The following is a 25,698-nucleotide window of genomic DNA, read 5'->3' on the forward strand; positions in this document are numbered from 1 at the left end:
AAAATATGTTATCTAGCACCAGAAGTCATCAAAACAGAAAGTATCTTAATATCGCGTTGTAAAAATAATGTAACTATTGACAGCGACATCTATGAGTAGTTCAGAATAATTTTGTAACAGAAGTTTAAAGGTATATCAGAGAGCATCAAAGCGAAGCATAAAAATGAACCCAACATTTTATTATTTTAATTTGAATGTTTTTTATTGTTGTAATGTCAAACATTCTTTTCGTTTAAATTTGGAATAATAATATATTTTATTTCTACTTAAATATTGTAATTTATTTATATCACATGATACCTAATTACCCAGTTTAAGTTTCAAAGATAAATAATAGATATTATTAAAGAATTTTAATACTTTGTATATAAGTATACAAATAAAAAATAATAGAATGTGAAAGAAAATCTTGCAAATAAATAATTTTATGATTTTATTTTAAAATACATTAAAATTTTAAAATTCATTTTAAGCGCCATCTATTAGTATATTTAAGAAATATTAATTTGTTTAATATAGACGCCATCGTCTTCAGTCGTTCGAGTAGTGCAATTGTAAATTTTTTATAACTGTATAGATGGTGCTGTCTGTCTAAGTTTATGAATAAAAATTAAAATCTACAAACTCATTGTAACAAGGTCTGTTTTGTCACATTCTTTCAAATTAGCCATTTAGTAAAAAAAAAAGAGAAAACAGTTAAATAGCTTAAATAGGATTATAAGAAGTTTCGTGTTTTTACAAAGAAGTAAGTTTTTCGATGGATGAAAATGGAATGGTGTTTTTTTAATGGGTGATAATGAAATGGTAATCCCACCTGCGCTATCGGTATACGCTGGCGGGGCACCAGTGAGGGATGATAGATGAAAATGAAAAGGCAGATCAGTTTGCTAATCGTGATGCATACACCCGGAATCAAACATGATGGTTTCCAAGGAAGACCACGTGGAGGTCGACCTGCCAGGGTACATTGCTAGCAATGGGACTGGTATTCTGCATTACTAATAATCCCTTCCCTCACCGCTGCGCTGGCGGGTACCAGTGGTGGATGATAACTCAGAATGAAGAGGCAGGTTAGTTAGCCCATCGTCATGAATACAATAAATACTAACGGGACTGGTAATCCGCATTACTGACAACTGACCTCCCCCCCTAGCAACACTATTACTAGCAAAACCATCGTGAATTTGTCACAATAGATTAACAGACATGCTCCATCTTCACCGATAGCGTAGACGGGATTTTTGTTAAAATTTGTTAACTGTTCACTGGACATAGACCTTCCCTATATGGGGAGTTTTGCCAATAGTTTGTACGCTTGGCACATGGATCCATATTGGCAACCGCATTTTGGCTTTTAGATATGTGTTAAGAGGGACGCTGCTGCCCATCCCTCACCCTCCTTAGTCCCCTATTACGACACCCACGGGAAAGTAAGGAATGGCCTGTTTTATGCCGGGGCACATACGGCGAGTCGCTCCATTATCATCCATTAAAAAACCCATTAAAATATTTATATGCATTTTTCCAACAACAATTATTGGTGTCTATTATTCATTAGCTTTAACCTGCGAATTTACTTGAAGAGAAAACATCTTGTATGTTTTTTTTAATGAGTGAAAATGGAATGGTGCCCCCGCCTGCTCTATCGGTATACAATGACGGGGCACTAATGATAGCTGATATGTAAGGATGAAAGTAGGTCAAGCCCTCTAGACAAATGGCAAGTGAATTCGTCGATAGAATCGCCATTGCTAGCGACTCAGTGAGTTTTTTTTTAATGCATGATAATGGAATGTTAACCCCGCCAGCGTATACCATTAACGCAGGCGGAGCACCAGTGAGGGATGATAGATGAGAATGAAAAAAAGGCAGGTCAGTTAGCCCATCGTGATGAACCATAGGAATGTGTCAGAATACTCGAATGCAGTACTACTAATTATTGATATACATACATATTAAAATTACATATATAAACGAATAAATTTATATGAATAACAAATATATTTATGTTACTGTATATCACTTGAAATATTCAATTGTCATTGTATAATTTTGTTTCTGGTGCAATAAAGAAATAAATAAACTAAATAATTAAATAAGATAAATTTGTATTTTTCTTTAAATGGTACAATAAAAAGTAAGTAAATAAATAAAGTCTATTGCTAATGTTCTTTTATTTCCTACTAGTTTCTGCCCGCTACTATGTACACGTGGATTTTAGAAATATGAGAACCAATGAAATAGACTATTTCTAGATAGCGTATCAAGATGAAACGTAGACCAAATATTAAAATGGACCTTCAGTAAGCTGAAGCACAGCTGTGAAAACTGCATCCAATCTCCCAAGCATAGAACTACTTTGTAGACTTTGTACAAAAGTCGATTGTTTGGGTACCTCTGTCACATTCGTGTTTCAACCGTGAAGCAGTTGTGTTTGCATGGCTGTGTTTCGGTTTGAAGGGTGGGATATGGTGTGAATTTACTGGGAACAGAGGAATAACACCTGAGTCCTCAGGAATGGCAACGCATGGGGGGTACCATGGGTGAAACAGTATACTCTGTTATGTCCATGGTACAGCTCATGTCTGTAGGCGACGGTTACCACTTTCCATCAGGTCATTTGTCATTTTCCGTCAGCTTATTTGCCATTCTAAGTCGTATAAAAAACTCTTTGCCACAAACGAAAGTTAGTTATTAAATATTTTTATACAGTGTTCTATCATTAACTTAGTTTATACTGCAACTTTCAACTAACTTGAAGGTCCACTTGATTCGCGATGCGCAAAACCCTTAGTTCAGGGTTTTATTAAGCCCGGGTGAGAAATCCAACTAGTTAATTTTAATGGGCAGGCCGGCGGGCAGAAACCAGGTCCGGGCAGTAATTTGGCTAGCTAAACTACAACTAGCTGATTTAGAGTTTGTATGAGTTTATAAAGGCATAATACTGCTGATTTAAATGAAAACAAAAATTTTGGCTTCATTCTTCGCGTGTCCAGACCATTTTCAGATATTGATTGTATAAAAACTCTTTATCTATCTTATGTAAGAAACGTTTTAGAGTACTGCAGCATAATATGGAACCCAAACTATGTAATTTATAAGCAGACTTTAGAAAAAATTCTTAAAACATCTAAATTATAAAACAAGAAGCACTAGTACTGATTATCATGAAATGTGTAAGAAGTACAATCTTATTTCTCTCGAAGATAGGCGTTCTCTTCTTGATATGATGTTCTTGAGAGATATTTGTAATAATGGTATAGACTGCCCGGATCTTGTGTGTAATGTGTTGCGTCTCCGTACTCCTAAAATCCGTACCAGAAATACTCCACTTTTTGCAGTTCCAAGCAGCGATACCAATTACTCTCAGAACTCAATAGTTTGTCGTCTAATGAATTCATATAATAAACTTTTTTCAACAGTGGATTTATTCCACCTCAGTAGATATACATTCAGGGCTGTGATAATGGATGAGATAATATCATAATTACCTATGTTGCATATATGTACATGTACGTATATACATTACATATTTACATTTATTTATATCACACTATTATATATTTATTTATATCACACTACACATACACCCACACATACATTTATACCTCTTTACAATTGGTGACCATGAACTTGTATTATTTAATCATTGCTATCAATATCTGAACTTTAGCAACGTGGATTTTAATTATTTTATATATCAATTAACCTAACTTTATGGACACTCATTATTATACATGGTTTCATTCATACATGTGCTTATATTACTCGCATACACCCACTCTAACTTGCCTACTTCGCTTTGAAATCAAAATTTTTGTATGTATAAATAAAATCCGTTATTGGGTGTATTCATAAGAGACTTAGCATGTAAGTTATTTTTAAGAGCTGTGGATTTTTGTATAAAATAAAATAAAAAAAAAATAAATAAAAAAAAAAAACAAATAATGATATTGCTATTCAGTAATAATATGTTTAAATGCTTGTGTTGCGTAGGATTAATTGTCATATCCATTAAACAAAGCTATGGACAAATAACAATAATTTTCCGAACTGTGTTCTGGAGTATTATTTGATATGACGATTCAGTCAAATTTCTATCATCACGTCTCTTATTTCTGTCGTTACTAAGTGTGGCAACTACGGCCAAAACCCCCATAGGGGGAGGCTTATGTCCAGCACTGGACAGTTAAAAGCTGATATGATGATAATGAATATAAAGACACAACAAAAACAACTTGAAATATGTAATTTTCTAATTATACATACAATCAACGTCGGCCGTTGAAATCTTTTAGAAACAAGTTTTATTTCTTAATAAGTTGTATAGATAAATATTATAATTTTAATATGCTAAAGACTACAATCGTAAATGAGGTAGTCAGAGATATTTTGTCGATTGGTATCGTTGTGGTGAATGTAAAATTCGATTTTTGTAGTATCTCGCTCGGCAAATTATATTAATTCTATTTGATAGTGGACGAGCTTCTCATGATAGTGTATTTGAATAACACCTGAGTCCTCAAAAATGGCAGCGCATGGGGAGTATCATGGGCGAAACAGTATACTCTGTTATGTCCATGGTACTGCTCATGTCTATAGGCGACGGTTACCACTTTACATCAGGTGGGCCGTCAGCTTGTTTGCCATTCTAAGTTGTATAAAAAATAAAAAATAAATTGAATTATAATTGTCGAATTGATTTTTTAATTGGTGAAAATGGATTATTAACCCCGCTTGTTCAATATATCGTCATAGTCGTAGAATACTGACGGATCTGACAAAGATTACATATAAAGATCCGTCAGTATTCTACGACTATGACGATATAGTGGTCTGGCTGGCGTCTGGTGATGAAGAGAGATGACTTTTTAATGGATGATAATAGAATGATAACTCCGCCTGCGCTAACGGTATACGCTGGCGGAGCATTACTGAGAGATCATTGGTGAGGATGAAAAAGCAGGCCAGTTAGCCCATCGTGATTAATTTATCTGGAATTCAGCACGATGGTTTCCAGTTTCCACACGACATTGTCTTAAGACATTGATTTCACATTAATAAAATTAAAACTAACAAAACAACAGAAACAATTATAATAATAATGTAATAATATTTTTTTATTACAGATTACTAAGATCCATTTTTGTTAGTAATAATTGACTTAAGCTATGTTAGTAGAAAAAAAAAATACAAAAGTAATTTTATGGCCCCTGTAATAATTTTGACCCACAATGAGAGGATCGGGCTATCGTATTTATTACACAATGCCCACTGAATGCTGTTATTGCTGCCATGCAGTAGTATGATATACAAATATATTTTTAGTAATATGGCTTTTTGACCCCATTACTAATAATCCATATAATATATAATAAGACATTAATATATGTAACAAATCCATAAAATAAAACAGTCTTTTTAAAATAATCTTTTTTAAATGTTCTTGTGTGAATTACATACTCAGTTGCAAACTGGTTTTACATGAATTACTCGAGCTTTTTTTACAACACAGGGGTTAACGAGCATGCGTCTCACCTGATGGGAAATGACTGCTGTCATCCATGATCAGCCGCAACACCAGAGGCATTGCAGGTGTGTTACTGGCCTTTTAAATTAAGGAATATGCTCTTTTCTTGACGGTTATGATGTCGTATCGGTTCGGAAATACTGCTGCTGGAAGTCGATTCCAAAGCGTGGTTGTGTGTGGCAGAAAGTGACTTGAAAAACGCATGGTGGAAGAACGCCACTTGTTCAGATGGTTGGGATGAAACTTTCGTTTATGGCGGGTTGTACGGTGGTGAAAATTAGCAGCAGGTATCAATCCGAAAGATAAAAAATCGAAACTTTATCGAGTGAAGTTTCTATTTCAGACACAAGTCTGTTTCGGCACTCATCGGTATGTGTCCGCGAGATCTTTGCATGACCGGTGTATAATGCATCTTCTGTATTGTCGTCTGCATAGCAATGAATATTACTGATATGTAACATATCATTGATACGCAGAAGAAACAGGGTCGGAGATAGTCACAACCTTGCGGGACACCAGCATTCATAGGTTTTAAATCAGAGCATGCTCCGCCAACTACGACTTTAATGCTACGTTTCTTGAAAAAACTGGCGACCCAAATGCACAGTCTCGCAGGCAACCTAAACGAGGGTAGCTTTGACAGCAGCGCTCTATGCCACGATCCCGATGCCCGATCAAAGGCTTTCGTAATATCCAGACTAACAGCTAAGGTCTCTCCCTTATTCTTGATTGCCACTGCCCATCGGTGTGTTAAGTAAGCTACAAGATATGGCCGAGCGTTTCGCCAGTACGGCTTTCGACAGGGGATCACAGATCAGCCGATACTCTTTTTTTATTGGAGGAAAATGGAATGGTAACCCCGCCTGCGCTAACGGGATACGCTGGCGGGGCACCAGTGAAGGGTGATCGATGAGGATGAAAATAGGCCAGTTAGCCCATCATGATGAATTCAGTATACCACTATGAATATTTCTAACAATTAGTAATACGAAATTAATTAAAAAGTATTTTTTTCCCAGTTTAACTGTAAAATTTGTGTCTGTTATCAAGAAATTTGTAGTACTAATTGAGAAATTGAATGAAACAATCACTTTATAATTTCCTAAAGTCCTGTATTAAGTTTTATTAAAAATCTTTTCAGTTAGATAAATTTATTTTTGTTTTTATTAAAAATTGCTTGTCCCCTTGTTACATATATTGTCAATTCTTGTACATGGATTAAATCCATCTCTTGTGTCTACATTAAAATTAATGGCCATTTCGTTAACGCAATAATAATAAAAAAAAAATTAAAGAGTTGATGATTTGAATTTGAATTTCGAATGTTTAAGAACAACTTTTTTCGTCGAAAATAGAATATGATACGTATACAATAGATACGTACATATTTCATGAAGTAATTTAAAAAGGGATAGTAAGTACCTATCTATCGTATAATTTGTAATAATTGAAGGTTGTGTTCTCTACAAGAATCGACCAACCAGATGGAGACTTTGTACAAAAGTCGATTGCTTGGGTACCTCTATCCCATTCGTGTTTCAACCGTAAAGCAGTTGTGTTTGCATGGCTGTGTTTCGGTTTGAAAGGTGGGATATGGCGTTAATTTACTGGGTACGGAGTAATAACACCTGAGTCCTCAGGAATGGTAACGCATGGGGGATACCATGGGCGAAACAGTATACTCTGTTATGTCCATGGTACTGCTCATGTCTATAGGCGACGGTTACCACTTTACATCAGGTGGGCTTCATTCGGCAGTGGGCCGTCAGCTTGTTTGCCATTCTAAGTTGTATAAAAAAAAACTTCAATTGTGGCCAAAACAGATATTTTGATCTGCAAACTGAACTACTGAACTGAACTACTGTACTTACAGTACCCATTTAGATAAAAAAAAGGTCAAAATCGATTTACAACTGACGGAGTTATATGGTCAACAAATATAAAAAAAATGCATCCGAATAGTCAACCTCCTTCATTTTGAAGTTGGTTAAAAATCATAGATCACACGTGACTCAATTGTTCACTATTTTCATCATCATCATCATACCAGCCATTAACTGTCCACTGCTGGACATAGGCCTCCTCTATTGACTATCATAAGGAACAGTCTCGAGTCATTTGCATCTACTGGCATCCTGCAAAGCCTTGATTAGAAATAGCGGCACCGTACAGGGACTGGGGGCTACTTCTTCTTGGTATTTACTGTGGGTGGATTTTGACAATAGTTATCACGCTTGGCAGGCAATTTTGGAAACCGCAGTTAGGCTTTTGTGATGTTTTAAGAGGGACACTGCTGTTCATCCTTCGACCATTAAGTTAGCTACCTTATCTATTTTACATAAGGCATATATAAAAAAGAAAACATTTCTTATTTAATTAACAGCAAGCAAAATAGTTTTATAAAATCTTTGTACATAAATTTACTCGTAGTACTTAGTAAATACATAAAAAAGTTGACAAACCATAAAGGTGTGCTTAAATTTATCGATTTATTTAAACTTTAATAAAATTCTATGCACATTTGTATAAATGTCACATATAATTAGGACTGTGTTCCAAAACAGCAGTTATTTTGATTTAAAAACTTAACTACTGAACCGGTTTTGATTAAATTTCTATAAAACCAATCTGCAAGTATATCCTTTCAACTAAAGAAAGAATTTTCCAAATTGGTTTACAATTGATGGAGTTATGAGATAGATAGATACCCTTTATTGTTTCCTCCAAAAGATTACAATAGTAAACTTATTATAAATATAAATAATTACAAGAAATAATCACAATGAGAAAACAATGGGCTTATGAGGTATAACAACTTAAAAAATAAATACATTCGAATTGAAGACCTGGTGCTGTTGGAAGTGATTAAGAAAAATGTTACCTTTAAATATATTTAATAACTTTTTCCCTACTAGTTGAAGTTAGGTGATTGCTCTTAAAGTTTCCGTTTAGCATTGACTTCTTGTATCATAAATGAAAATACATGGTTATTTCCTTAAAACTATCATAACAATACACTTATTATTTCCATATTTTCGATTAAATATAAAATTTATCTTTTTGAAACTTTAAAAGAAAATACTTAAAAAAAATGAGTCTACGACGCTACGCCTCTACGCGCTACGGGCGGGAGGGGGTCTACAGAGGGCGGGGCCAAGTGAAGCCTGGCCAGTGGCGGGCCGAGACCGCGGAGACCGCCGCGGGCCGCGCTGCGACGCCCTCAGTCCCGACCTGGTCGCCGTCACATGTGTTCGTGTCTCGTGCACGCTGTACCAAGTTGTTACAAGTTCGTTACAAGTGTAGTGTGTGTCATGTTGGGCGCAATAGGAGCACCTCGCTAGGTCATGTCACGAAGGAAGCAGAGCAACCCGAAGCCACTCAAACGTGAGTTGATTCGATCCGAATTAGTTTTGTTCCAGTTGATGCGATGTATTTTAAAAGTCGCAAACTAGGCGAAAGTTGTCGCACCATACAGAAGGTATATAGGTACTATTAAAAAAAGTTTTATAATAATTGTAAATGTTCAAATTGAAGATTTTAAGGTTTATTCATTTGTTTTTATAGAAGTTGATTAGTAGAACGAATCAACTTCATGAGTTTGAAAGTTTTTGTGTAAAGTTGTTGAAACTATTTTTTGTTATGACATCGAGTCGTGTAATTTTGTTTATGAAACTAGTTTTTGTAATAACAACCACGTGTCTGTACTGTATTATACGATATATATATGTTAATAGGTAAGTACATACTTATAAAATTATTTATATTCGATTATCTGATAACTGAATTATAATTACTGAATACAAGAAATATTATGTACACAGATATGTAGATTCTTATCTATTTACTAGTAGCCCATTTGGTATTTATATCAGACTATAAAATAATAGTAGTTATATAGGTACGTATTATGCTTATAGCTGTATGGGTCATCAAATTTAAAGATTTACAAACACATTTAGAGGGTAAATATTTATAGATTATTATTTAATTGAATAAATTACTAGCTTCTGCACTTTACCAAGCTAATTTACTGAGGAAGACGTACAAAATTCCTTTGCTTGGACACCTCTGTCCCATTAGTGTTATTACCGTGAAGCAGTTGTGTTTGCATAGCTGTGTTTCGGTTTGAAGGGTGGGATATGGCAGTGAATTTACTGGGTACAGAGGAATAACATTTGAGTCCTCAGGAATGGCAACGCATGGGAAGTTTTATGAGCGAAACAGTTTGGTCTGTTATGTCCATGGCTCATGGCTATAGGCGACGGTTATCACTTTCCATCAGGTGGGCCGTCAGCTTGTTCGCCATTCTAAGTTGCATAAAATAAAAAATATTTAAGATTACGTTTCACAAAAAAGCCGATTTCAATTATGGCAAAACCAATTGTTTTGTTTTAATAATGAAATAAATCATCCGATTTTAATAAAATTTCAATAGGCCCAATCTGTAAGAATATGTTTTTAGAAAAAAATAAAATTTCGAAACGGTATATAGTTGACGGAGTTATGAGGTAATAAATATAAAGAAAAATACAACTGAATTGCACTCCTCTTTCTCGAAGTGGGTTAAAAACTAAGCTATTATGAATATTAAAAAAAGTTACTTTTTAAAACTGTTGAGTGAGAAATAGTTACGTTGGTCGATTATTAAAATTTCCTACTCTTATCATTGTTGATTGTAGTCACAAATAGCTACAATCAACAAGATAATTTATATATAGTGTATTAAAATTTAAATTACCTTGTTGATTGTACTCATTTGTGACCTCTGAACTGTTCCAATTATTTATAACTAGATGCCCCGTGAATTTGTTGATAAAGAATTTATGATAACGTCACAATTATAGCCCGTGCCTATCAACTTACCTATGACAAAAGACAAAATAATTAAAAATGTAATTAAAAATTAAAAAAAAATTTATGCGACTTCTAATGGCAAACAAGCTGACAGCCCACTTGATGGAAAGTGGTAACCGTCGCCTATAGAGATGAGCAGTATCTTCAATATAACAGAGTACACTGTTACGCCCATGATACTCTCCATACGTTGCTATTCCTCAGGACTCGGGTGTTATTCCTCTGTACCCTGTAAATTCACTGCCATATCTTACCCTTCAAACCGAAACACACAAACACAATTGCTTCACGGTAGAAACACGAATGGGACAGAGGTGTCCAAGCAAACGACTTTTGTATAAAGTCTCCCTCTAGTAGACTAAGGTTATTACATCTCAATTTAGCATTTGTACTGCAAAATATACAAAGTTAAGCATAAAAAGAGATTCTTGTTAATTAATTTTTTTTTTATTTATTTAGCATGCATAAATACATTAAAAAAAAAAAAAAAAAAAACTGAATTTTTAGTACCACTTAAACCTCTTGGGCTTGTGTGTGATATAAATAAAGTCCTATTGCTGGCAATATCTTCAAATCACCTTTATTCATATATACTTGTTTACAAGCACTTTTAAATCGTCATTTTTTACGAATTCAAACTACGAAAAGTTGTTATCTATTAAGAAGAGCCTATCTACAAGAAACTCAAAAATTACTCATTTAAATCTCTGTTAACATTATGTGTATTTATTTAAATGTACTATGTCTGAAATAACATGGTCGTTAAGAGCCCATGCATGATCGACTAACATCATGCACATTTGTCGTTCAGGTAATCGTTTAGTGTGTTTGGCTTTGTTCAATAGGTTTTTTTTTTAATAACAGTTTTAAACTTATTTAACTTTATCAGGTTGGTCTCTATGTAGTTTCCTCTGGAAAGCATCATGGTTAATTCTTGTAGAAAACAAGATGGACCAACTGCTAACTGGTCTGCTTCCACCTTCACCTATCATCCTTCACCGATGCTCCGCCAGCGTATACCGATAGCGCAGACGGGGTTACCATTCCATTTTCATCCATCAGAACTAAAGTTTTTTTACATCAACCTATGTACCTATATTAAAATCAAATATAGCTCGTTGGTTATTTTAGACCTCTTTGGTTTTTTTTTAATGCATGAAGATGGAATGGTATATACACTGACGGGGCACCAGTGAAGAGTGACAAGTGAGGATGTAGGCAGATAAGTTGGCTCATAGTAACCAATTTTTATGTAATTATTTAGTAATCAATTTAAAAAAAAATTAACCACTATGGTTTCCAAGGGGAACCGCGTGGAGGTCGGATAGGGTGTTTGTTAATTTCATCACTAACAATCCCTTCCCCCTCTCCTCTTCGGTTTTTTTTAATGGGTGATAATGAAATGGTAACCTCGCCTGCGCTATCGGTATAAGCTGGCGGAGCACTAATGAGGGATGATAGGTAAGGATGAAAGCAGGTCAGTTAGCCCATCGTGACGAATTCCACTATAATTAACCATGATGGTTTCCAGGGGCAACCGCGTGGAGGTCGACCTGATAGGGTGTATTGCTAGCAATGGGTTCATTAGACCCCCATTACTAACAATCCCTTTCACCCCCACTCTCCTCTTTTGTTTTTTTTGGTAATATATTCCGAATAGTCGGATTATGGTTTTGAGGTATTAAAAATTGTAAATCGGACAGGACGTTTGTTGGGTTAGTTAATTTATTTAAGACAAACATACAGATTTATCAACTCATATGATAATTACACAGATAATTTGTCAGTCAATGAAGTTTGCATACATACTTAGCGCAAGTGAAAGAAATGCACAAAAAGAAACAATACTATTGAAAATTACAGCAAATTTTTTTTTTTATATACTACTTAGAATGGCAAACAAGCTGACGGCCCATCTGATGGAAAGTGGTAACCGTCGCCTATAGACACGAGCAGTACCATGGACATAACAGAGTATACTGTTTCGCCCATAATACCCCCCATGCGTTGCCATTCCTGAGGACTCAGGTGTTATTCCTCTGTACCCAGTAAATTCACGCCATATCCCACCCTTCAAACCGAAACACAGCCATGCAAACACAGCTGCTTCACGGCTGAAACACGAATGGGACAGAGGTAACCAAGCAATCGTCTTTTGTACAAAGTCTCTCTCTGGTATATTATTATACCAAATTCTGTTAATGATAATAATATAATTTATAATTTAATATAATATAAGATACGCTCGTATATATATATGTATATATATATATATGTATGTATGCTAGTGTAATATCTATTCAGAAATAAGGAGAAGCAAGGACATTAGGAAGTATTTATATTGACTTGAAAGTAATATAACAGTGTTAGTTTTTAGATAGCGTCTCACACTGAAATGTTTTATTTTTAATGTTTTTTTTTTTTCGATTAGATATTATATAATTAATTTTAATATGTTAAATATCTCAAAGTTATAATATATGATGACGAATAATGTAATAATAATAATTATTATTATTATAATTTAATGTTTTATCTTTTTTTTTTAAATTTAGTTTAATTTTTTTTTGAAACTTTATCAAAATAATATTTATATTTTTAACATTCTATAAAAAGTCATGTTTTTTTTTATTAAAGTGATATTATTCTTATAATTTGTAACTGTATTGTAAAAATTTTATATTAATTTATTTCCTATTTACAGTATTGTTTTATATTACTGTATTATATGTTATCATATCAGCCCTTAAGCATTCACTGTTGAACATAAGCCTCCCTTTTGAGGGGTTTTGCCAGTAGTTGCCACGCTTGGCAAGCGAAATGGCAACTGCAGCCAGGCTTTAGAGATGTTTTAAGAGGGACTGTTATAGAATAGGCCTTCCTACAGCTTGACTGCGGTATTATATACTTAATGAGTATATAAATATAATATTAGGTATAGAGGTGTTCCCAGAAATATATATTACTAGCTTTTACCTGCGACTTCGTTTGCGTGGTCTTCATATGTTCACTAACAAGGACAAAAAGTAACCTATTCACCTCCATTCCATATACTACACGTGTACCAAATTTCATACTGATTGGTTAAGTCGTTAAGGCGAAATGATAACGCACCAACTCGCTTTCATAGGGAGAGGAAGGGATTGTTAGTAATGGAGACTGAGAATCTCATTGCTAGCAATATAGCCAGGTCGACCTCCTCGCGGTTCCCCCTGGAAACTATCATGGTTAATTCCTGATGAATTCATCATGATGGGCTAACTGGCCTGTTTTCATTTTCATCTATCACCCTTCACTGGTGCTCCGCCAGCGTATCCCGTTAGCGCAGGCGGGGTTACCATACCTTTTTCACCCATAAAAAAAAAACTCGCTTTCATATATGTAATATTAAGTAAGAATTCGTATATTTTAATTAGTTACAATACAAAGTAGATACATGCAATTAGTCCTGATAAATATTTACCAACAAATTTATTTTAAACTGATAATGTATCTATTGTACCGTATGTACCAATCGTGATAAATGTGTTCACCAATAAACACATACAGTTTTGCCGTCTAAAATGTAAATTTAAACCTTAAGTTGTAAGCTATAAAGTTCTATATTGAAGTGTTGTTAGAATAACAGATTAAGTGTTACCACAAAAAAAAGTTAACTTGCGACAGACAAAGGTTAAACACATGTTTATACGTCTTACTTGAAAAGCGAATCTAACACCTGTCTAATCTTTTTTTTTATACAACTTAGAATGGCAAACAAGCTGACGCCCGACCTGATGGAAAGTGGTAATTGTCGCCTATAGACATGAGCAGTACCATGGACATAACAGAGTATACTGTTTCGCCCATGATACTCCCCATGCGTTGCCATTCCTGAGGACTCAGGTGTTATTCCTCTGTACCCAGTAAAGTCACGCCATATCCCACCCTTCAAACCGAAACACAGCCATGCAAACACAACTGCTTCACGGTTGAAACACGAATGGGACAGAGGTACCCAAGCAATCGACTTTTGTACAAAGTCTCCCTCTGGTATTTATATAATAATAATAATCTATGTATATATTTAATTCTGTTTTCAGAACTTAGTTATTTTTATAAGAACGTTTGTTCTATTAAAAATAAAAGATGTTCAAGCATGTTTTATTTTTATTATTTAATTAATTTTATTTTTATGATCTAAAATTTTTAAAAATAAAATTGTAAATAAATATTTTTAGACCGATTGCATAGACGTTAATGCCTATTTAGACAGACGAGACTGTCTGTTTAGACAGAGTGTTCTATTTTTGGAAAAATATTGTAAATTTTTAAATATATATAAATATGAATATATATTATGAATATATATAATATAAATATATATAAATGATGTATAGGGCACTTGCATTAAATATATAAAAATAAATGACCATATTCTTATGGTGTGAGGTCATAATGCTGCAAAGTCATAACTTAACTTACTTTTTCTTTAATAGATTATAATATATTACTAATCCCGTCTGCGCTAACGCTATACACTGACGGAGCATCACTGAGGGATGACGAGTGAGAATGAAAAGACAGATCAATTAACACATCGTGATGAATACATTAAATTCATCAGGATGGTTTACAGGGGAGACCGCGAGGAGGTCGACCTCACATACTCGTATATGTTATATCATAAATATATTGCTAGTTATGAGGCTATTAGACCCAATTCGACCAATTTCCAAATTTTCCTAAGTTGATTTTGGGGGAGGGTTGTTGGTAATGGGGATTCCATTACAAACAATTCCTTCCCCCCTCACTTAGTGGGCAGACAGTATCTATCACGAAGGTACCTCTGTCCCATTCGTGTTTCAACCGTGAAGCAGTTGTGTTTGCATGGCTGTGTTTCGATTTGAAGGGTGGGATATGGCGTGAATTTACTGGGTACAGAGGCATAACACCTGAATCCTCAGGAATGGCAACGTATGGAGGGTATCATGGGCGAAACAGTATACTCTGTTATGTCCACGGTATTGCTCATGTCTATAGGCGACGGTTACCACTTTACATCAGGTGGGCCGTCAGCTGTCTGCCATTTTAAGTTGTAATAAAAAAAAGGTATCACGCGAGAAGTCACATTTTATTTTTTTTCAACTCACTTTAAAAATTCGGGTGTATTTTTTTTTTTATTTGTCACCGCATAACTGCGTCAATTCCGAACCGTTATGAAAAATTCTTTTTTTTTTACTGAAAGGATATACTTACAGATTGTTCTGATAGAGATGTTATCAAGATTAGTGCTGTAGTTTACTTTTTTAAATCGAAATAACCGGTTTTGTCACAGTTGAAGTCTGTTTTTTTTTTGTGGGACGCAATCTTTAATTATTTGTATGAACAAATCAAAGTGCGAGCGGGTTCGTTAAACTGTTATCGTGTATTAATGTATTCTACGATTGTTTATTTATCAATGTCGCAGTGATAATATAACTTTATAACTATTATAACGTTAATTGCTCTCATGGTAATAACTGGACTAAGATTAAATGTGATATTTTAATCTGTGGTAATTTTTTTATTTTTTTTTTATAATAAGTGATAATGGATTTTTTTTTTATGGGTGATAAAGGAATGGTAACCCCAACAAACATTTATACACAATAGGAGCCACAGACAGCCCTCTATATCGAGGCTGTTTCGATGCCAAAGAAACGGCTGCTCACGTAATCCTGGAATGTGAAGCTGTGGCCCATCAACGTTTAGAAAACCTCGTAACGGTGAGGTCGCTCCGTGAGGCCTGTGAAGATCCCAGGAAGCTTCTGTGCATCTGGGCGGAACGGGGTTGGCTGTAATAGCCACGACTCATACGCACAACGGCCCAAATGAGAGGCTAAGTGCGGAAAAGAGAGTCCAATTTACGTTATATTAGATTACAACCCCACTTACGCTAAGGATGGTAGGTGAGGATGAAGCAGGTCAGTTAGCCCATCGTGACGAATTCAACAAGAATTATTCACGATAGTTTCCAGGGGGAAATATGTGGAGGTCGACCTAATAGGGCATATTGCTAGCAATGGGGCTGTCAAACTCCATTGTTAACAATCCCTTTCCGATACAGATGTTATTCCTCTGTACCCTGTAAATTCACGCCATAACCCACCCTTCAAACCGAAACACAGCTATGCAAACACAACTACTTCACGGTAGAAAAACGAATGGGACAGAGGTACACAAGCAATCGACTTTTGTACAGTCTCCCTCTTCCAGCGAACCCAAAGTGGAAAGTAGCATATACGTATCTAATACCCAGTTAAATATGTAATTTAACAAACCCAACTCTTATTGCGTTGTATTAATAGGTACGTGTAACTCACAATACACATGTGTCGTGGTTCCAATATAAAATTTCTCTAGAAAGTGGTGCCTACGTTTATCGCAAGGGTTAACGATATTATATCATTCGTTTGACCCGATAACAGAAGTATAAGTAAACACATAGTTTTGATTATCTTTGTTTTTATGGATGCTGTTTGTTCTGATTTAAACTAATTATATATCTTGATTTTTATTTTAAAACACTGGACAAATGAATATATGGCTAAGCTGATGGTAAGTGACTAACGCCCTCGAGCACCTGCAATTTTAGAGGAGTTGCAGATATAAATAAATGCTGATTACGTAATCATAGGATGAACAAAAAAGAGAATCAACGGAGAATATTCATGATCGTCAATATCATCACCAGTCCATTGTCCATTGCTGGACATAGGTCTCTCTCTAATTACGTACGTAATGTACAAAATTTATTTTGTACAAGCACTCGGGGTTAATAATAATAATATAATAATAGAATAATAATCACTCCCGGGAAAGATGCAGAAAGCGGTGCTCTTAGATTCTGCCCGCATTGTACGCCGGTTTCTCTCCCCGGGGCCCTGGACCCCGGCCGTCTGTGCTTCTGCCGGGGGTTAGTTTGCCATCTCCTCTCCTTAAGAGGGGAGATGTAATTTTTTGTAAAATTTAAATTTTATAATAATAATAAATCTTTTATTTCAGGTATATACCTATAGTTTACAGTTATTATGATTAAAATTTCCTTTTAATTAATTAATTAAAATTTTTACATTATTAATTATATTAAACTATTATTATTATTTTTAAATAATTAAAACAAAAAGTAATTTTGTTTGAATAGAAGCATTTGGCGTTCCATTGTTTCTGCCTACCCTAATGGGAGACAGGCGTGACAGATATGTATGTATGCATGTAAAAAGTAATTTTACTTTTAACTAAGTATTACTGAAGTAATGAAATACGTAGGATAAAAGTCAGAAGTTAGTTTAGGTACAGGGTAACTTTTTAATGGATGATAATGTAATGGTAACCCCGCCTACGCTAACGGTATACGTTGGCGGGGCACCAGTGACGGATGATAGGTGAGAATGAAAAGGCAGGTCAGTTAGCACATCGTGATGAATACACCTGGAATTCAGCATGATGGTTTCCAGGGGGACTGTCTGGAGGTCGGTCTTCATCCCAGTACAATTGACCAGGTATTATGTACCTTTATCTGACTCTTTTGTAAGTGCTAAGGTTCTATGTATGAAGTTGAACGACCCGAGTAAATACTGGCGAATCGAATATAGTCGCCCGCCGAGCGAGATACCGGGATGTAATTGGTGTTATCAGAGATTTTATTCAATATGTACCGATAGTGTGGAGTGGTGTACGCCACTTGAATCTAATGGTGTTCGATAACCCCCCCCCCCCCCCCCCCCCCCGCTTGTTCGACTCGGTCGAGACTCGCGGGCTCCGTTCACACGGGCTTGTGGGTGGTGCTGCGGCGAATTTTGACCACACGTGGCGTTGTGAGCTATTTATCTATAGGTGCCTACGAGTACTATGTAATTCTGCTACTATTTATTTGTGAACAACTAGGGGTACCGTGAGTCAAAAGTCTGCTGCCGATGGTGCCGAATGGAACAACCAAAATTCGGTAGGAATGATAGGAAACTTTAATTACGAGTAATTCTCTCTAAGGGCAGATCACCGAAACGCAGGAAAAACTTAACGGCGAATTATAGGTACATTGTTAACAACGCCGTCTAGTATCTGTCCTCAAACTAAATTTTCGATATGAAAATACATTTCTTAAACAATTGCACAATAAAATTTGTACAATAGGCGAACTTAATGCCGTATGGCGTTCTCTACCAGCTAACCGTTAGGAAAAAACAAAGCGTTTGAACGTAGTGGTGGTGAACATACATTATTATTATACTATATTCATCATTTCATGTCATCACTTAACTGTCTACTGTTGACATAAGCCTTCCCCTTGGGGGGTTTTTCCAGTAGTTGCCATGCTTGGCAGGCGGATTTGCAACCGCAGGTAAGCTTTGGAGATGATTTAAGAGGGACGCTGCTTCCCATCCATTGTTCTACCTTAGTCGCTTCTTATACCTACGGGAAAGAAAAGGGTAGCCTATTCTATGCCGGGACCACACGGCACATTACTATATTAATTACCAACAACCTTTTTTTCCGACTTGGATTATGTTTGGTAATCAGAAACAGAAAATGTTTTGGACCCAAATTAGGAAGTAGATTTTTCGGCCCATCAACTTCATCATTTCAGCCATTAAGTGTCCACTGTTGAACATAAGGCTTCCCCATACGGGGAGTTTTGCCAACAGTAGTAGTAGTTGCCACGTTTGGCAGACGGATTTGCAACTGTAGTTAGGTTGTTAGTGATGTTTTAAGAGAGACGCTGCTGTCTATCTCTCTACCATTAAATTCTCTTAGTCGTCTTTAACGATACCCACAGAATAGTAAGCGGTGGCCTATTCTATGCCGGAACCACACGGCCCATCAGCTAGTTTACCATTTATAATTTATAAAAAATATAGTCTGTAAAAAAATTACGGTATACTTATTACATAAATCGATTTAACATTCGATACTATATTCATTGCGATTTCGAACAAACACACATTTGGACAGTACACCTGATCACGGCAATATCACCGGCGTCATCAAAGGGTTATTGTGCGCGCGCGCATGTTTGTAAGCAAATGACGCCCGCGCCATTGTGCACCAGAATTATGCTTTCTGCCGGATTCCGCCCGCTGTTACTTGTTTACTCTTTTGTTTTTACGTACCTGTCTATTTAATATGACATTGGAATATCTGGTATCAATAATATGTATGTATTAAGTGAATCAATATTAATAACTGCATATTCTAGCAGTATTTTTTTATGGGTGATTTTTTTTTAATTAACCCCACCCGCGCTATCGGTATACACCAGCGGGGCACCAGTGAAGGATGATAGGTGAAGAGTAAGCAGGTCAGTTAGCCCATCGTGACGAATTCAATATATGTTTACATTATTACATTATATTACATCTCTATATTTAAGAATGATAAAATTTCCATCGTGATCAAACTGTTTATAATTACTCCTCTCCATCCAAAGGTTGTTTGAAAGAGATCGCTTTTAGCGATAAGGTCGCCCATTGTTTTCTCACTGTGATCGTTTCTTGTAATTGTTTGTATTTATAATAAGTTTACTATTGTAATCTTTTGAAGGAAACAATAAAGAGTATCTGTTTATCTATCTATTCTGTGGATTTTGCATTTAAAATGTAAAAGTTTGTAACGATGGACGGGTGGATGTTTGTTACTCTGTCACGCAAAAACTACTGAACGGATTTTAATGAAATTTGGTACACGGATAGGTTATATCCTAATTTAGTAGATAGCACACTTTATCTACTGATTTCCGCAGGGATTTTTCACGATGGTTTCCAGGGGGAACCGCGTGGAGGTTGACCTAATAAGGCATATTGCTAGCAATAGGGCTGTCAAACTCCAATGCTAACAATCCCTTTCCCCCCAACCATAGTGGTTAATTCTTGTTCAATTGGTCACTATGGGCCAACTGACCTGCTTTCATCCTCACCTGCCATCCATCACTGGTGCCCCGCCAGCGTATACCGATAGCGCATGCGGGGTTACTATTCCATCTTCACTCATAAAAAAAACCTTGTAGGACCATGTTTCGGTTCTATAGATCATCATTGGTAACACGAATTCATTTTTTTTATCTTGTAATTTGAATAACAAGAATTTTTACAGAAAATTTAATTTCATTATCTTGTAACAAGCAGCAATAACTCGTTTATTATTGGCTTATATATATAAATATATATTAGATATTAAATATATATATATATTAGATATACATGATAATGTTATCTTATACCATTAGTGGTGACTATAATGTGTTTTAAAATTATTGCAATACACTTTAATCTGTTCGCCTTATCAAGTATGTTGTAACGTTCTAGGAGCCAACATTGTATGAATCAGGAACTTTTAATGAATACAAGCTGCGCCTGTGGCGTTGTCTTTTTTTATACTTATATATAGTATATTTTATAGAATGGCAAACAAACTGACGGTTCACCTGATAGAAAGTGGTCACTGTCGCCTATAGACATGAGCAGTACTATAGACATAACAGAGTATACTGTACCAGACAACTTGTCGTTGTGTTTGTGTAATAATTAAATAATTAAGTTATAAAGTAAGTAATCTATAATTTGGTAAATTGGTTTATAACTGACGAAGTTATGAGGTAACAAACATAAAAAAATGTATAATCGAATTGAGAATCTCCCTCTTTTTGAACTCGGATGAAAAAAAAAAACATTTTTTTTTAAGATTTTTTCTAAATCAGTACATTGTATTGTATTGTATTGTAAAAATCTTTATTGTACATAAGTCAGATTAAATACTAGTAAATGATTTAGTATACAATGGCGGACTTATCCCATAAAGGGATCTCTTACATAATTACATAATTCGAATCGTGATAATTTAGTACATACAGTAATAACTTTTTTTTGTCTATTTGCAATATTAGCGACAAAAAATGCTTTATTGTGGTTTGTCCGATAAGTCCATCACGATATGGTTACCCTTAATCACTAGGGGGTCTTTACGACCATATTGTTCGCGGTTAGGGTGTTAACCCTCTGATGTTCTCTTGTTATGTCGCCCCAAGTTCTCACGGGTAGCGCGTGTCACATTTTGACTTTGGAAGGTCTTTGTACTGTCAGCGAATGGGATGAAGTGACCAAGTAACATTTTTTGCTACGAGTGACATTATTAGGGTTGAATGAGTGACCAGAGGGAGACTATGTACTTCTGTCCCATTCGTGTTTCGACTGTTAAGCAGTTGTGTTTGCATAGCTGTGTTTCGGTTTGAAGGGTGGGATACGGCGTGAATTTACAGGGTACAGAGGAATAATATCTGAGTCCTCAGGAATGGCAACGCATGGAGGGTATCATGGGCGAAACAGTATACTCTGTTATGCCCATTTTTATCCCGGTCAGTAAACATATCCAGGTCACGAGGACGAAGTCGCGATTAAATACTAGTTTAGTAGTTAGACTAGGTTCATATTTGATGATATATGAAGTATGACTCTATGACATGGTCTATCTCTATCTATGTATTTTTTTTTATACGACTTAGAATGGCAAACAAGCTGACGGCCCACCTGATGGAAAGTGGTAACCGTCGCCTATAGACATGAGCAGTAGCATGGACATAACAGAGTATACTGTTTCGCCCATGTTATAATATTACGAGTATACTCAAATCAGTTCAGCTGTTTCATGATTATATCATACCAGTTAACTATCCACTGCTGAACGTAAGCTTTCCCTATAAGGGGAGTTTTGCCAGTAGTTGCCACGCTTGGCAGGTGGCATGGCAACCGCAGTTTGGCTTTTAGTGAGTTCTCTTAGTCGCCTCTTACGACATCCACTGTAAAGGAAGGGGTGGCCTTTTCTATGCCGGGACCACACACCAAATTTAGAGGAATTGAAATTTTCTGTGGGGATTACAGCATGGGACTCTTCATTAAGGTTTGTTAAGGGTTGTCAAGGCGCGCGTGACGTCCCTGGTGGTACAGGCGTCCATAGACTACGGTGACACACTTTACCATCAGACGGGCCGTATGCTTGTTTACCACCATAATAGAATATTATACTACCATAGTAGTACCTATAAAAACATAGCTCCATTTTCGGCGTCGGTTGAAAACGTTCATTTTCCTAATATACCTACAATATTTTACATAGCGAGTATATTTGTCATAAATATCTCACCAGACGATGTCTCATGTATTCACCATGCAAAATAAGGAAAATTACATATATTTATTTACTTATTATTTAGGACGATTTGTTATATACGAGTATAATTTGTAAATATGTACAGGGAAAATTTAATAACGCATAAATTGACACTTGTAAATCAGTTACAAGAAGGATAAATACAGGGTACCGTTAAAAAGTGGGCATTAAAATTCCGGTATTTATTTTATGTACTAAAAGCATACATAACTCTGTTCCACTCTTTTCTGCCGCAAAGTGCTGTATTTGATGGTTGTGTTTCGGTATAAAAGGTGGGATATAGCAGTGAATTTATTTACATAACATTTTAGTCCTTAAGAATGATAGCGCATGAGAATTATTTCGGGCGTCACAGTGTACTCTATACTGTCGATGGTGCTGTTCATGTACTTCCATCAGGTGGGCCGTCAGCTTGTTTGTCATTTTAAGTTGTATAAAATTAGATGATTTCTGTGGGGTAGTGATTGGCACATTTCGTCGCGTAAAGGCGGTTCCGAATTCGATTCTGGGTCGGGTCAATTTTGGAAATAAATTTTTCTGAATTGAAACAACACAGGGCATTTCTCCTGATGTTTACATCACACTTAATATATTTTCTCTGCTAAAATCCGTGTCTTCATCATACATCACCTCATCACAGTCCACCGCTCCGTAATATTGCGTCTGTATCATATATTATAAGCTTTTTTAAACCGACTTCAAAAAAGTTTCTCAAATCGCTTGTATTTTCTTTTATATTTTGTTACTGAATTAAATTACTTGTAGACGGCGTATCTTGATTGATTCCATTGGTTTTCCTAATTATAAAATCTACACGTACGAATTACCTAAAACTAGTTCAAAATATGTAGAAACAATACGCTTAATCGAACATTAACATTGACTATTTCATTTGTAACTCCCGGGAATCCCAATCATAGGAAAGCAGGAGGAAATAACGGATCTTTCCGAGTATAGTATCCTTGTTTGATGGATATTCATTGACCGGATTACTCATGACATAGTAAATACAATAATATATATATATATATATATATATATATATATATATATATATATATATATATATATATATATATCATGATCTATCTTGATTGAAAGTGGTAACCGTCACCTATAGACATGAGCAGTACCATGGACATAACAGAGTATACTGTTTCGCCCATGATACCCCCCATGCGTTGCCATTCCTGAGGACTCAGGTGTTATTCCTCTATATAAATATACTTTGTATACTAAATCACGTGGATGGAGCCGCAGCATACAGCGAGAATATGTATGTATTTACCAAATATTTCGCCTCATAGTGGTATCCTGAACTACCCACATTCATTGACTGCCCACAACGTATCCCGTGAAGATCGCCCCACACTGCGCTTGTCTACACGAGGTCACTACTCAATAAATTTTCTTCCCGACTACTTATCGATGGGTACGTTCAACTGGTTGTAAATCTAATATCGACATATGGTAGCTGATCTATAGGCGATGAATCAGCCTCGGGCTATTATCGGTACAAAAAATAAAACGAAATCAAGCTGTGTGTTTGTATGTTTATTTATAGCTCCATAACTAATCTTAGATGTTATCTTTTGGTTAAGTTACTAACACGCTGTTATTATTGATCCATTCGTTAAATTATATTATACAGTTAGACAAACACGCGTTCCTAAACGGTTAAAGGGGCTGACAGGAATTACATTTTTGATATAATCAATTTATGTCACCGCCTTCAAAAAAAAAGGAGGTTCTAAATTCGGTGGTAAATACTTTTTTTTTATGTTTCTTACCTCATAACTCCGTCAGTTATAAACCGATTCGGAACATTTTATTTTCTTATCGAAAAGTATATACTTTCAAACTGATCCTATGGAAATTTTACCAAAATCGGTACAGTAGGTTAGTTTTTAAATCGGAAAAACAGGTTTTTTTTTATATCATATAGGCTACAGTGACCGTTTACCAACAAACGGGCTGTATGCTTATTGCCATCTTTGTGGCATGTTTTGTATAAAAAAAAAATATTTTTTTTAAATAAATGTTTGGAATACATTACCTGCTTACTATCATATATATGAGGGAGATTAACCACTATATAAATAAATCAAAATTATTTGATTTTAATTATTTTATTATAACAATACTAGCTGACTCAGTAAACGTTGTTTCACCATAAACATTATTTCTAGAACTATGCATGAAAATCTACTATAATTATTATATTCGATTGTCATTTTGCAACCCTATTGCGGAATATAAAAATTCCGATTAAACAACAGGGGTTGATCGTAAAAGCGTGAAAATTTGAATCTGTATGTATTTTTCAATGCAAAAATTTAAATAAAATAAAAAAAAATTGTCAAAGAAATAAAAAAAAAATTAGAGGTGGGGTCACCCTTAACATTGAGGGTTACGAAAAATAGATGTTGGCCGATTCTCGGACCTATCCGATATGGACACAAAATTTCATAAAAATCGGTAATGCCGTTTCGGAGGAGTTTGGTAACAAACACCGCGACACGAGAATTTTATATATTAGATATTCATTTCAGACTATATTAATATAATAAAATAATTATAATAATATAGTCTAACAGATTAGCGACTCTGTTATTAGCAATATATCCTAAAAAACAGTAATAATGTTCTTATAGCTAATATTAGTAAATTTACATCCCTTAAAAAAGATATTAAAAAAAAATATTAGAAAAAAAAAACTAATTTTGGCGGCAATTAAATATTACCTACGCAGTATTTTATCTTGATAATTATTTAATCAAAAAACTTGGATAAGCAATATCTAGTCGTGGATTAATATCGTTCGTTTCAGACGATAGCGATCTATCGATAACTGGCTACTGATAATAAAAGAATAGCTGCAAGAATGTACGGTCAACATGTATAATTTAAAAAAAATAAACAAAAAAGTAAAAAATTATCGTCGTTTAATCGGTCTTTTTAATCAATAATAAAAATAACTTATGACTAGGCTGTATGAGTAATGCTCTTTGTTTGTTTAATTTCGGAGAAATTTTAAAACAACAACAATGAATATTTAAACATAATAATAAAAAAAACATTAAAAATGTAATCATCTTTCATTAATATGTTTTAGCACATTTGTTCTTTTTACA

The 25,698-nt window shown here is 35.1% G+C and overlaps 1 protein-coding gene across 3 annotated transcripts in view; it reads left to right on the forward strand.

The window, feature by feature from the left end:
- Window positions 1-8,736: 8,736 nt before the first annotated feature.
- LOC113516641 (zinc finger protein ush) overlaps window positions 8,737-25,698 on the forward strand; it is a 291,573-nt gene continuing 274,611 nt past the window's right edge. For 2 of the 3 annotated variants that reach the window (XM_052901992.1, XM_026901088.3), the window contains exon 1: window positions 8,737-8,914. Coding sequence is in view for 1 of the 3 variants with exons in the window: in XM_026901088.3 (XP_026756889.1) it covers window positions 8,875-8,914 (40 nt within the window). In the remaining 2 variants the exon portion in view is untranslated. Of the gene's footprint in view, window positions 9,009-25,698 lie in introns of all 3 variants that reach the window. The other variant, XM_052901994.1, reaches the window with a different exon arrangement.

Source organism: Galleria mellonella, unplaced genomic scaffold (assembly GCF_026898425.1).
Source record: "Galleria mellonella isolate WM207_F2 unplaced genomic scaffold, CSIRO_AGI_GalMel_v1 utg83, whole genome shotgun sequence".
In the NCBI taxonomy this organism is placed as follows: domain Eukaryota; kingdom Metazoa; phylum Arthropoda; class Insecta; order Lepidoptera; family Pyralidae; genus Galleria; species Galleria mellonella.